This window comes from Oncorhynchus tshawytscha, linkage group LG09, assembly GCF_018296145.1.
Source record: "Oncorhynchus tshawytscha isolate Ot180627B linkage group LG09, Otsh_v2.0, whole genome shotgun sequence".
NCBI lineage: Eukaryota > Metazoa > Chordata > Actinopteri > Salmoniformes > Salmonidae > Oncorhynchus > Oncorhynchus tshawytscha.
This window is the reverse complement of record NC_056437.1, coordinates 18,705,925-18,720,745: the sequence shown is the minus strand read 5'-3', so window position 1 is coordinate 18,720,745 and position 14,821 is coordinate 18,705,925. Positions and strand designations below refer to the sequence as shown.

The window sequence follows — 14,821 nt, the reverse complement described above, 5'->3', positions numbered from 1 at the left end:
TTACAAAGTAACAGTGCTAGTGATGTGACAATGTCCTAGAGAAAGCATTATATATTTGGCAACCTATATAACACGTACAACACAGTTCATGATCAGTCTGTGTCTTCGAGAGTGACTGTTCATTCCCTCCACCCCCTCACACAGACTCTCAGTCCCATCAGTGAATGGATGCCTCAGTCTCCATGGTAACAACCCATCCCACACAACCCATCCCCTGTCCCCTCCTCTCTCGCTCTGTGATTGGAGGATTAGATGAGTGGTGCCTGGATGAGAATGAGGCTGCTATTCCCATCATGCTTTGCTCCATCCGGTTGTACGGAATCAGGCCTGTGGGTGTGCGCACAGTGAAGATCTCAGAAGAGGAGGCATGGCTACTGTGTCCTCTCACAAGCCTTCACATTCCTTATGTCAGGGTGAGTCTCCTTTCCTTGTTCACAATGTTGGCTCTGTCTCTGTGCAGCCACAGATGGACCCCTGCAGAGGGGCTTTGTAGCTAAAACAGATACATGTCTAGACTGAGAATGAATAGTACATCAGAGAACATCCCGACTCTAGTGTATTTGCAGAGACAGAGCTTTAATCCTCTCAGATCTGTTACGTATAGTGCGCCTTCTACAGTATATACTTACACATTTACAAAACAAGGTATTGCCTTATTTATTTATGTGTTTTATAATAACGTCCTCATTTCAATATTAACTTGAAAGGTAAATGTTTCAGCAGCATGGTGTATTCCTCTCTGCATGTTTTTCACATATACAGGTTTTTCAAGAGGTATATACTGTCTGGAATGCATTGTATATAAACTGATGATGAACTGTATTGTGTTGCACATTGTCACACTTAAACAACAATGAGCGACCCCTCCCTTTACAGATTACAGTAATTTAGTACCATTACTCTACTGAAGCCCGTTACTCTGTTGGAGAGGGGTCTGTTGAATGCCACTTCTTCAGCCCACCAACATTAGTGCCATTCACTATGAAACACATGTCACACAAAGCAATTGTTACTACTACGGGACCAAGGCACTGAAGGAAAAAACAGACAATCCAATGACTCTCAATTCCATTTATATTTGGGAAAATGTATATAAATTCATGAGGTGGAAAGAACCAATATCACCAAGCACCCCTATTTGGAATAACCCCACCTTCCCTCCAGCATTTAATGATAACACCCTTAAGTCCTGGTTCCAAAGTGGCATCATTCATTTTGAACACGTGTCCTATGATGGATCTCTATTGTCATTCATTCAATTACAAGAAAGATTTGGATTGTCCAAGGCCGATTTCTTTACGTTCTTACAACTCAGAAATCTTATTTGTATTTATATTTGTACTTATTAGGGATTCCCATTCTTCCTTGGGTCCAAACATATTAAAACACTTACATTACATATAAAACAAAAGATGAAACAGTACATCATATAAACATCCTTACACTACAACATACCGGTCAAAAGTTTGGACACACCTACTCACGCAAGGGTTTTTCTTTATTTTTACTATTTTCAACCTTGTAGAATAATAGTGAAGACATCAAAACTATGAAATAAAACATATGGAAACATGGAGTAACCAAAAAAGTGTTCAACAAATCAAAAAATGTTTTATATTTGAGATTCTTCAAATAGCCACACTTTACCTTGATGACACAATCTTGGCATTCTCTCAACCATCTTCATGAGGTCGTCACCTGGAATGCATTTCAATTAACAGGTGTGCCTTGTTAAAAGTTATTTTGTGGAATTGCTTTCCTTCTTAATGCAGTAAAGCCAATCAGTTGTGTTGTGACAAGGTAGGGTGGTATACATAAGACAGCCTTATTAGGTAAAAGACCAAGTCCACATTATGGCAAGAACAGCTCAAATAAGCAAAGAGAAACAACAGTCCATCATTACTTTAAGACATAAAGGTCAGTCAATACGTAACATTTCAAGAACTTTGAAAGTTTCTTCAAGTGCAGTCGCAAAAACCGTCAGCGCTATGATGAAACTGGCTCTCGTGAGGACCGCCACAGGAATGGAAGACCCAGAGTTACCTCTGCTGCAGAGGATAAGTTCATTAGAGTTACCAGCCTCCGAATTCGCAGCCCAAATAAATGCTTCACAGAGTTCAAGTAACAGACGCATCTCAACATCAACTGTTCAGAGGAGACCGTGTGAATCAGGCCATCATGGTTGAATTGCTGCAAAGAAGCCACAACTAAAGGACACCAATAGGAAGAAGAGACTTGCTTTGGCCAAGAAACACAAATTTACCAAGAAGGAGAGTGTTGGAGTGCTGCATCAGATGACCTGGCCTCCACAATCCCCCGACCTCAACCAAACTGAGATGGTTTGGGATGAGGTTTTGGAAGGAAACCAAAAATGCGAAAATTTCCATCCCAAATTACAACATTTTCCGTCAAGACAGAACTGCTGAAGGGGGTGGAATTACAATCTACTGTAGAGATAGCCTGCAGAGTTCTGTCATACTATCCAGGTCTATGCCCAAACAGTTCGAGCTTCTACTTTTAAAGATCCATCTCTCTAGAAATAAGTTCCTTACTGTTGTCGCTTGTTATAGACCCCCCTCAGTTCCCAGCTGTACCCTGGACACCATATGTGAATTGATTGCCCCCCATCCATCGTCAGATGTTCGTACTGCTTGGTGACCTAAATTGGGATATGCTTAACACCCCGGCCGTCCTACAATCTAAGCTAGATGCCCTCAATCTCACCCAAATTATCAAGGAACCTACCAGGTACAACCCCAAATCCGTAAACATGGGCACCCTCATAGATATCATCCTGACTAACTTGCCTTCTAAATACACCTCTGCTGTTTTCAACCAGGATCTCAGTAATCACTGCCTCATTGCCTGCGTCCGTTATGGGTCCGCGGTCAAACGACCACCCCTCATTACTGTCAAACGCTCCCTAAAACACTTCTGCGAGCAGCCCCTTTTAATCGACCCGGCCCGGGTATCGTGGAAGGATATTGACCTCATCCAGTCAGTAGAGGATGCCTGGTTCTTCTTTAAAAGTGCTTTCCTCACCATCTTAAATAAACATGCCCCTTTCAATTTAAAAAAAATTAAGAACAGATATAGCCCTTGGTTCACTCCAGACTTGACTGCGCTTGACCAGCACAAAAACACCCTGACACTGTAAAGTCCATGGAGAATAAGAGTACCTCCTCCCAGCTTCCCACTGCACATAGACTAGGAAACACTGTCACCACTGATAAATCCACGATAATAAGCATTTCTCTACGGCTGGCCATGCTTTCGACCTGGCTACCCCAACCCCGACCAGCTTCTCCATCACCCAAATCCAGACAGCTGATGTCCTGAAAGAGCTGAAAAATGAAAAATCTGGATCCCTACATATCAGCTGGGCCAGACAATCTGGACCCTCTCTTCCTAAAATGATCTGCCACCATTGTTGAAACCCCTATTACTAGTCTGTTCAACCTCTCTTTCTGAGCTTCCTAAAGATTGGAAAGTGGCCGTGGTCATCCCCCTCTTCAAAGGGGGAGACACTCTAGACCCAAACTGTTACAGACCTATATCCATCCTGCCCTGCCTTTCTAAAGTCTTTGAAAGCCAAGTTAACAAAGATCAATCAGTTCGAATCAAACAGAGATCAGTTCGAATCCCACCATACCTTCTTCGCTATGCAATCTGGTTTCCGAGCTGGTCACAGGTGCACCTCAGCCACGCTCAGGGTCCGAAACAATATCATATCCGCCATCAATAAAAGACAGTACTGTGCAGCCGCCTTCTTCGACCTGGCCAAGGCTTTCGTCTCTGTCAATCACAGTATTCTTATCGGCAGACTCAACAGTCTTGGTTTCTCTAATGACTGCCTCGCCTGGTTAATTAACTACTTCCCAGATAGAGTTCAGAGTGTTAAATCAGAGGGCCTGTTGTCCGGACCCCTGGCAGTCTCTATGGGGGTGCCACAGGGTTCAATTCTCGGGCTGACTCTTTTCTCTGTATATATCAATGATGTCGCTCTTGCTGCCGGGTGATTGTTTTATCCACCTCTATGCAGATGACCCCATTCTTTATACATCTGGCCCTTCTTTGGACACTGTTTTAACAAACTTCCAAACGAGCTTCAACACCATACAACACTCCTTCCGTGGCCTCCAACTGCTCTTAAATGCTAGTAAAACGAAATGCATGCTCTTCAACCGATCGCTGCCCACACCCACCCGCCCGACTAGCATCACTACTCTGGACGGTTCTGACTTAGAATATGTGGACAACTATAAATACCTAGGTGTCTGGCTAGACTGTAAACTCTCCTTCCAGACTCACATTAAGCATCTCCAATCCAAAGTTAAATCTAGAATTGGCTTCCTTTTTCGCAACTAAGCCTCCTTCACTCATGCTGCCAAACATACCCTCGTAAAACTGACCGTCCTACCGATCCTTGACTTCGGCGATGTAATTTACAAAATAGCCTCCAACACTCTACTCAGCAAATTGGATGCAGTCTATCACAGTGCCATCCGTTTTGTTACCAAAGCCCCATATACTACCCACCACTGCAACCTGTTTGCTCTCGTTGGCTGGTCCTCGCTACATATTTGTCACCAAACCCACTGGCTCCAGGTCATCTACAAGTCTTTGCTAGGTAAAGCTCCACCTTATCTCAGCTCACTGGTTACAATAGCAGCACCCACCCGTAGCACGCGCTCCAGTAGGTATATTTCACTTGTCATCCCCAAAGCCAACACCTCTTTTGGCCGCCTTTCCTTCCAGTTCTCTGCTTCCAATGACTGGAACGAATTGCAAAAATAACTGAAGTTGGTGACTTATATCTCCCTCACTAACTTTAAATGCCAGCTGTCAGAGCAGCTTACCGATCGCTGCAGCTGTACACAGCCCATCTGTAAATAGCCCATCCAACCAACTAGCTACCTCATCCCCATATTTGGTTTTGTTTTTCTGCTCTTTTGCACACCAGTATTTCTACTTGCACATCCTCATCAGCACATATATCACTCCAGTGTAGATTGCTAAATTGTAATTACTTCGCCACTATTGGCCTATTTATTGCCTTACCTCCTTCTTCATTTGCACACACAGTATACAGATTTTTCTATTGTGTTATTGACTATATGTTTGTTTATCCCATATATAAATCTGTGTTGTTTTTGTCGCACTGCTTTGCTTTATCTTGGCCAGGTCGCAGTTGTAAATGAGAACTTTGTCTCAACTGGCCTACCTGGTTAAATAAAGGGGAAATAAAAAAAATTATGTTGGACCTCAGAGTGAAGGAAAAGAAGCCAACAAGTGCCCAGCATATCTGGGAACTCCTTCAAGACTGTTGGAAAAGTATTCCAGGTGAAGCTGGTTGAGAGAATGTCAAGAGTGTGCAAAGCTGTCATCAAGGCAAAGGGTGGCTATTTGAAGAACCTATGAACCTAAGGCATCTTACATAGAAAAAATACTGAAAGAGGCTGCTATGCCAAAGAAGTTGATTGCCAAGTTTTTCAAGGGTTGTTTGAAACTCTCAGAACCTAAAAGGAAAAAACGGGAAACAGATCTAAAGGAAGAAATTGGGGGGAACCCTTGGTCACAGATATCGAATTGCTGGAGAGAAAAAAATTGAGCCATCAATTAGAAAGCCTCATATCCGCCCTTAATAACAAACTAGAGGACTGAACTATCTAACTACATCCCATTAGACATTACAAAATCAAACATAAACCAGACACATTTGAATGTTTTCTATAGTTCCTTTCATTTCATTGAGTTTTTTTGTTTTGTGTTATACAGTATGTGTTGTATGTAATAATAAAAAATGTAAACAAACAGACAAAAATAGCTTTTTGCTAAAAAATATTCCGCAATAAAGGATTTTGCTAGGACTGTCTGTGAGTAGTCGGAGTTGGGAGGGGAAAACTGAAAACTAGCTGTTATTTGCAAAGAGGTTCGGAACTCTCTTTGTTTTTGGTCAATTAACCAATTTACCCCCTGGTGATGTCACCAGGCAAGCCGAAACTCCCGCCCATGCAAACCTGCTGATTAGAAGGTCCTATGTAGATTTCATTTTCAACCAGCAACTGTCAGGAAATAACACTGATCAAATTTGTTCACACTTTTACAGCATTAGTTTCCTCAGCTGTTGTACAATATGATACAAAACAAAGGAACAACTGAATTTTGACTGCACTGGTTAAGTCTTTGACATAGCTATAAACCAGAAACACAACACATATTTTAGTAGTCCATCAATGATGACTAATATGCAAAGAAGAAGTAAAAAATAATGTACGTGAACACAGACCTTACGAAGTAAGCGCATCTTTCTGATTCAGTGTGGTAGGGTTAAATGCGGAAGACACATTTCAGTTGAAGTCATTCAGCAACTGACTAGGTATCCCCCTTTCCCTAGGCTTCTGGAAACAGGACATTCTGTCTAATTAAAAAAGTCTGGTTCTGAAAAGCATGTGCATTTGTTTTTTCATTTCCATATTTGTCACATAGAGTGCCTTGCGAAAGTATTCGGCCCCCTTGAACTTTGCGACCTTTTGCCACATTTCAGGCTTCAAAAATAAAGATATAAAACTGTATTTTTTTGTGAATAATCAACAACAAGTGGGACACAATCATGAAGTGGAACGACATTTATTGGATATTTCAAACTTTTTTAACAAATCAAAAACTGAAAAATTGGGCGTGCAAAATTATTCAGCCCCCTTAAGTTAATACTTTGTAGCGCCACCTTTTGCTGAGATTACAGCTGTAAGTCGCTTGGGGTATGTCTCTATCAGTTTTGCACATCGAGAGACTGAAATTTTTTCCCATTCCTCCTTGCAAAACAGCTCGAGCTCAGTGAGGTTGGATGGAGAGCATTTGTGAACAGCAGTTTTCAGTTCTTTCCACAGATTCTCAATTGGATTCAGGTCTGGACTTTGACTTGGCCATTCTAACACATGAATATGTTTATTTTTGAACCATTCCATTGTAGATTTTGCTTTATGTTTTGGATCATTGTCTTGTTGGAAGACAAATCTCCGTCCCAGTCTCAGGTCTTTTGCAGACTCCATCAGGTTTTCTTCCAGAATGGTTCTGTATTTGGCTCCATCCATCTTCCCATCAATTTTAACCATCTTCCCTGTCCCTGCTGAAGAAAAGCAGGCCCAAACCATGATGCTGCCACCACCATGTTTGACAGTGGGGATGGTGTGTTCAGGGTGATGAGCTGTGTTGCTTTTACGCCAAACATAACGTTTTGCATTGTTGCCAAAAAGTTCAATTTTGGTTTCATCTGACCAGAGCACCTTCTTCCACATGTTTGGTGTGCCTCCCAGGTGGCTTGTGGCAAACTTTAAACAACACTTTTTATGGATATCTTTAAGAAATGGCTTTCTTCATGCCACTCTTCCATAAAGGCCAGATTTGTGCAATATACGACTGATTGTTGTCCTGTGGACAGAGTCTCCCACCTCAGCTGTAGATCTCTGCAGTTCATCCAGAGTGATCATGGGCCTCTTGGCTGAATCTCTGATCAGTCTTCTCCTTGTATGAGCTGAAAGTTTAGAGGGACGGCCAGGTCTTGGTAGATTTGCAGTGGTCTGATACTCCTTCCATTTCAATATTATCGCTTGCACAGTGCTCCTTGGGATGTTTAAAGCTTGGGAAATCTTTTTGTATCCAAATCCGGCTTAAAACTTCCTCACAACAGTATCTCGGACCTGCCTGGTGTGTTCCTTGTTCTTCATGATGCTCTCTGCGCTTTTAACGGACCTCTGAGACTATCACAGTGCAGGTGCATTTATACGGAGACTTGATTACACACAGGTGGATTGTATTTATCATCATTAGTCATTTAGGTCAACATTGGATCATTCAGAGATCCTCACTGAACTTCTGGAGAGAGTTTGCTGCACTGAAAGTAAAGGGGCACGCCCAATTTTTCAGTTTTTGATTTGTTAAAAAAGTTTGAAATATCCAATAAATGTCGTTCCACTTCATGATTGTGTCCCACTTGTTGTTGATTCTTCACAAAAAAATACAGTTTTATATCTTTATGTTTGAAGCCTGAAATGTGGCAAAAGGTCGCAAAGTTCAAGGGGGCCGAATACTTTCGCAAGGCACTGTATATTATGTAAATGAATGCAATACATTGATAAACTGAGAGCAGGGATCGGTAACCTGGTGTCCATTCAATAGTGAATGAAGCCCCAATCTGTGGTAAGGCATCCATACCAGGCTACGGTATCAACTGGAACTATGTGAACAGTTTGGATTTTGCAATTTGTGACCCTTCTTCAATTTCAGTTGGACAACCAGATCCCAGGTTAAGTCTGAATAGTAACACTGTGGAAGATAAGCCACACCAGCCAGTAAACGATTGACTTATGTTACCCTATTGCCCTGATCTTGACTCGATGAGACAGTGCCCCCCTCCCCATGATAATGATCAGTGTCAGGCCAAGGGTTGCCCTTATCTTCATTCTCATCCAACATAAATTTGCCACAGAAACCGGTTTGTCAGTCTCCTCGGGGGAAGTGAGCGAGGTGCATGTATGACACTGCCAGAGAGACAGTGGAGACGGGGGAGACAAAAGTAGAGAGAGAGAGAGCGAGCGAGCATGTGACACGTTGGCTTTAAGTGTTAGGGACAGTACAGATAGCGGTGATTATTTTCAGTTATACCTGAAGATACATGTACCTGACTATAAAACTAAGACACCCAGTTTGCATTCCTCTTTGGGTTGGCAGAACACAGTGTGGGTGAGTTATTGTTTTACCTCAGCCTGAATGTTGCTAAAATAACAAGTAGCCTAACTTTGTAACCTACAGTATGCATGCCATATCATGCATTTAGATGTTTTAATACAGGTATAAAATATCATTTAGAGGAGAGAGTGTTAAAAATAGTGTTCAAATCTGGAGTGTCTACCAGTTAGATTTTTTACCTAAAATTTCTCTTACTATTTGAGTCCCCTTAGTGCAGTTATTGCTGTACATGGGGGGTGGGTGTTGACTTCGGCAACACAAAGTAAAAGCAGGAATTAAAGCCCATTAGACAGTTGTAATGAGGTTAGGATGAGACATAATGATGACTTGATCTTCTGTGTACTGCTACTGTAAGGGATTATCATCCTAGTTATCATATACTGCATCGTTTAGTGCTTCTGAAGACATGATGAGACATGAACGGCTCTATGGTGAATGTCTGTATTACCCATTCATCTCAATCTAGGGATGTTCAGACTGTCCACAGCGGGAAATGGAGTCATTTTTTGTTTTTTTCACTGATATCATTAGAGGCATGCTTTGATACTTTCCGGTTAGGTCCCATTTAAGATATATTGGGATTTTATATGATAATAATAATTATTATAATAACATATTTGATTTTGAACCCTTTTCAAGACCCCCAGTCACTTTACATACACAAGCTAATCAGCAGGATAAAAAGTAATACAATCACACATTAAAATAAGCAAATGCAAAAATACATACAGTGCTGTGAAAATGTATTTTTCCCCTTTCAGGTTTTCTCTATTTTTGCATATTTTTACACTGAACGTTGTCATCTTTAAAAAAACAACTAATATTAGATAAAGGGAACCTGAATGAACAACAAACACAACATTTTGATACGTATTTCATTTATTTAATTTGGGGATGCTTTGCTGCCTCAGGACCTGGACGACTTGCCACCATTGAAGGAACCATGAATTCTGCTCTGTATCAGAGAATTCTAAAGGACAATGTCAGGCCATCCGTCAGTAAGCTGAAACTAAAGCGCAGCTGGGTCAAGCTGCAAGATAATGATACAAAACACACAAGCTAGACTACATCAGAATGTCTGAAAAGCAACACATTTAAAGTTTTGGAACGGCCTAGTCAAAGTCCAGAAAATCAGAAAGTGGAAATATTCATTCGTGGCACTGTATATGGACTGTCAATACATTGTCTGTGTTTGTCTTTGGATTGAGGGGCAATCTGAGATGAGTTGACAGATATGGTCCTTGAGTAAGTTTTTCCATTGCCACTGTGCTGAACATCGCTGTGCAATATTGAACTGGATGTGAGAGCACATCAACAGCAGGCTCTATGAGAATAGTCTAACTTATCTCTCATATATAATGACATGTTTATTGCTTTTCAATGTATTCATGTTATCCATACAGTGAAGCTATTTTTACTAAATCACTTACAATTTCATCGGTCTACACTACCCATCAAAGTTTAACTAGCAGACTATGTGAGTGATGTAACACCCCTTGAATTCCAATGCTAGCTTGGAAGTTGCTGTGTTTAATCATTGTTTCCTTTCAGGGAGGAAACACTATCTAATGATCAAAGAGTATCATGATGAGTGAAGGTTCTCTGTCTGATTCATTCCAGGAGCACGGCTAAGCGCCACACCAAGACCACCACCACAGCCTACCCCTTCCGGAGGCCATGGAGGAAGCCAAGGTCACAGAAGTTCCCCACCTGGAGCGGAGGGTCAGGAAGCGGAAAGAGCCCATGGCCATCCTGAAGACCAAGCTGAGCCGTAGCCTGTCCTGCTCCATGCCCAGGGTCAAGACAACCCTGACTGGATTATTCCCTGTGGTGCTCTGGCTGCCCAAGTACAAGCTGAAAGAGTATATCTGGGGTGATCTAATGTCGGGCCTCGTCATAGGCATCATCCTGGTCCCTCAGGCCATCGCCTACTGTCTGCTGGCCGGAGTAGACCCCATCTATGGCCTCTACACTTCCTTCTTCGCCAACATCATCTACTTCTTCATGGGGACCTCCAGGCATGTGTCTGTGGGCATATTCAGTCTGATGAGCCTTATGGTGGGCCAAGTGGTGGACAGAGAGGTGTATATGGCAGGGTTCGATTTGGATGACACCAAAGCAGATGGAATCTTGAATGTGACAGTTGACTCAGACAGCTCAGCCGTCAACCTGACCATGGGGGCCTTCGGCATGGAATGTGGGAAAGAATGTTATGCCATCAGTATCGCAGCAGCCATGACATTTTTGGTTGGGATTTACCAGGTACATTTTCAACTCAACCACTCTGATTCATCACTCTCAAAACTGCTTTGAAGATTTTGTGAAAAAGATGTAACAATTACTCCTGAAATGATTTTACTTGATTAAACACTGATGTCATAAACATTGTAGATCCCCTACAGATGTAGGATCTTAATATGAACCATATTTCTACAGCAGAAAATAACTCCTGCAGCAACAGGAAATTATGTAGATTATAATTCATGGGAATTTATTGTAGGTGTTGATACATTTATCATTAGGGCAAATCACGTCTGACATTTTTAAGGGGAAATTACAAACTTTAGAAGCCTTTTTAAGCCTTGAATACGGTACAAGTTTCCATTTCCTGCTGTACAGGAAAGTTCTCGCCAATAAACGAGTGATCAAATGAAGATCCTACATCTGTACATCAAAGATGACTGTGCTGAATATATTGACCTTCAGAATAGATTAAATGAACTATCTGATAAAAATGGTTGTCTCCTTCCAGGTATTGATGGCTGTGTTTAGACTGGGCTTTGTCTCTGTCTATCTCTCTGCCCCCATGCTGGACGGCTTCGCCACTGGCGCCTCGTTCACCATCCTCACCGTCCAAGCCAAGTACCTCCTGGGGCTCAAGATCCCTCGCCACCAGGGGTATGGAACAGTGGTGGTCACCTGGATCAACATCTTAAGCAACATCCAGAATACCAACTACTGTGACCTGATCACCAGTGCCATCTGCATCTCCGTCCTGGTGGCGGGGAAGGAGCTCCAAGAGCGCTTCAAGGACCGTCTTAAAATCCCCCTGCCCACAGAGCTGGTGGTGGTGGCGATCGCTACACTGGCGTCCCACTTTGGAGACTTTCATAGACGGTACGACTCCAATGTCTCTGGGGCTATCCCCACAGGCTTCATCCCCCCTAAGGTGCCCAGTTTTGGGTTGATGCCCAGGGTGGCCTTCGACGCCATCCCACTGGCTGTGATCAGCTTTGCCTTCACGGTTTCCCTCTCTGAGATGTTTGCCAAGAAGAACGGCTACACCGTTCGCCCCAACCAGGAGATGTTGGCCATTGCTTTCTGTAACATCATCCCTTCTTTCTTCCACTGTTTTACCACCAGCGCTGCCCTGGCTAAGACTATGGTGAAAGACTCCACGGGCTGCCAGACTCAGGTCTCCAGCATTGTGAGTGCCTTTGTCGTTCTCCTGGTCCTACTCTTCTTTGCCCCCCTCTTTTACTCCCTCCAGAAGTGCGTCCTGGCCTGTATCATCATCGTCAGCCTGAGGGGTGCGCTCCGTAAATTCAGAGACGTGCCCAGTAAGTGGCGCATCAGTAAGATGGACGCTGTTGTCTGGATGGTGACGATGAGTGCCTCAGCTCTGATCAGTGTGGAGATGGGGCTGGTGGTTGGGGTAGTTTTCTCTATGCTCTGTATCATCGTCCAGACCCAGAAGCCCAAGGTTTCTCTGCTGGGACAGATCCATGACACTGCCCACTACGAGGATATGGAGGAGTATGAAAACCTCATGTCTCTCTCTAAAGTAAAGATCTTCCGTTTCCAGGCCCCGCTGTACTATGCAAACAATGACTTCTTCCTGAAGTCCCTGTACAAAGCCGTGGGCTTGGCACCCTTCCTGGAGATGACCAGGAGGAGGAAAGCAGAGAAAAAAGGGGAAACACTGGCAGCGAAGGAGGCTGGGAGAGCCCACAAGACTAATGGAGAGGTAAAGGTAGGGCTGGGTTCCAGAGAACTTGACTTACATACGATCATCTTAGACTGCTCTGCCATGCCCTTCATAGACTCAACAGGAATGCAAACCTTCAAAGGGATCCTTAAAGACTATAAGGAGGTGGGTGTCACGGTGCTGCTAGCGAGCTGCAACACCACGGTCATAGATTCTCTCAGTCAAGGCTCTTTCTTTGGGAAGGCTGACAAAGACATGGAAAACTTGTCATTTTACACTGTACATGCTGCAGTTCGATTTGCCAATGACAGGGCAGCTTCTACATCAGAGCTCTCCAACCCTGTTCCTCGAGAGCTACCGTCCTGTAGGTTTTCGATCCAACCCTAATCTAGCACAGTTGTTAGTTGATAAACTGAGTCAAGTTAGTTAAAACTGGGGTTGGAGTAAAAACCTACAGGAGGCTAGATCTCTAGGAACAGATTTGGAGAACCCCGATGTACATCCATTGGTGACGCACAGAAAGGTTGGAGGCACCTTCATTGGGGAGGACAGGCTCGTGGTAATGTCTGGAGCGGAATCAGTGGAATGCGACCAAATACATCAAACACATAGTTTCCATGTATTTGATGCCATTCCATTTGTTGCGTTCCGGGCATTATTATGAGCCATCCTCCCCTCCACAACCTCCACTAGACTAGAGCCATATATATCCAAATAAATGGAAATGGAAATAAATGGCTCTGGTGTAGACTGAGACAGAAGAACAAGGTTTTTTTAATGTGAGGGAGAATGAGTAGTTGAAGAGTTAAATAGTGTATGTATGCAAGATTATGAAAGATAAAGTGAGCAAACAGCATCACTGGTAATTTTGCTCCTCACTTAGAGGCATCAATACATAATGTTTTACATTTTAATAGATGAATATGCTGATTAAGAATCCTCAAATGGAATAATGCCAAAAGGGAAGTGTTTGGAGGGAGATTTTACTTGACTCCTCAATCAATACATAACATACAGCTACAGTTAACAGTATAGGAACCTATTGAACTTTTCAACAACAAAATATTCCCTTAATGTTATACTTGAATTATAAGACAAGCAAGCTTTTGTACAGTGATGACCATGTGTCAGTGATACTGTTAATGCGCTGGATGTTTTATAGGGGATTTATGATTGACCATCCAATTAATAATCAAGGGAGTATCAATATATTTTATGTTACATTTTGAGTTTGGCCAGGACAGATTCACCGTAACATAGTACATTTCGACTTCACAATTTATTTTCTAAAACACAACCTATGGTTACTAATCCAATATGTTACCTCAAGATGTACAATATTAGTTGACTTTTCAGATTAACTTTTGAAGTTTGGAATCTCATCAAATAATTAAATTCCCATTTAATATAGCTTAAATTCTGTACATTTGAGTTACCAAAATAAACAATAATTTTGTATATTTATACAGTATCTGGAAATCCATGGTTTAATAAACTATTACAATACATTGTGTAATTTAAATGACTAATGATTTTGAAACTGTGAAGTTATAATGAATGCCATTTTCAGCACGCAGTGTGTCAATTATTAACTGGCAAACATGGAGCATTGGACAACACTTCATCTGTGCTCAGCCATATACAGCCTAGGCCTACTACTTTGTTTGATCATTTCATAATTTGTTCCATCGGTATGACATTTTAAAAATGTTTATTTACCATTTATTTAACTAGTCAAGTCAGTTAGGAACAAATTCTTATTTACAATGACGGCCTACCCCGGCCAAACTCTAACCCGGACGACGCTGGGCAAATTGTGACCCGCCCTATGGGACTCCCAATCACAGCCGGTTGTGATACAGGCTTGGATCGAACCAGGGTCTGTAGTGCTGCCACTAGCACTGAGATGCAGTACCTTAGACCGATGACCGATTGGGTGCCCCCAAGTGGCATGTATTACGGTGACTTTTCCTATTACAGGTTCAAACATATGTCCAGACTATTACAGACATTCATCTAACTGTTTATTGAAAATGTATTGAATGCACTGTCTAACGTGTCCATCTAATCAGCAATAGCTGGCTACAGTATTTTGACTGACAACGTTCAGTACTGAAGTGAAAATGTAATGTAGCTTACTATCCA

At 42.4% G+C, this 14,821-nt stretch overlaps 1 protein-coding gene across 2 annotated transcripts; it reads left to right on the top strand.

Annotated features, from left to right (window-relative positions):
* Positions 1-321: 321 nt before the first annotated feature.
* On the top strand, positions 322-14,192 carry LOC112257508 (sulfate transporter). Of its 2 annotated transcripts, none has more exons than XM_024431125.2 (3): positions 322-413; positions 10,369-11,010; positions 11,501-14,192. In XM_024431125.2, the coding sequence occupies exons 2-3, from the start codon at positions 10,426-10,428 to the stop codon at positions 13,061-13,063; spliced, it is 2,148 nt and encodes a 715-aa protein (XP_024286893.1). In that variant the 5' UTR covers positions 322-413; positions 10,369-10,425; the 3' UTR covers positions 13,064-14,192. The 2 variants fall into 2 exon arrangements, with proteins under 2 accessions (XP_024286893.1, XP_024286892.1); XM_024431124.2 differs by lacking the exon at positions 322-413 and adding an exon at positions 8,465-8,742.
* The last annotated feature ends 629 nt before the right edge of the window (positions 14,193-14,821 follow it).

Bases quoted from the DNA above. Each gene is read 5' to 3' on its own strand.
- LOC112257508 (XM_024431125.2), top strand. From the start codon at position 10,426: ATGGAGGAAGCCAAGGTCACAGAAGTTCCCCACCTGGAGCGGAGGGTC. The intron at 11,011-11,500 runs GTACATTTTCAA...GTCTCCTTCCAG, and splicing joins TTTTGGTTGGGATTTACCAG to GTATTGATGGCTGTGTTTAG.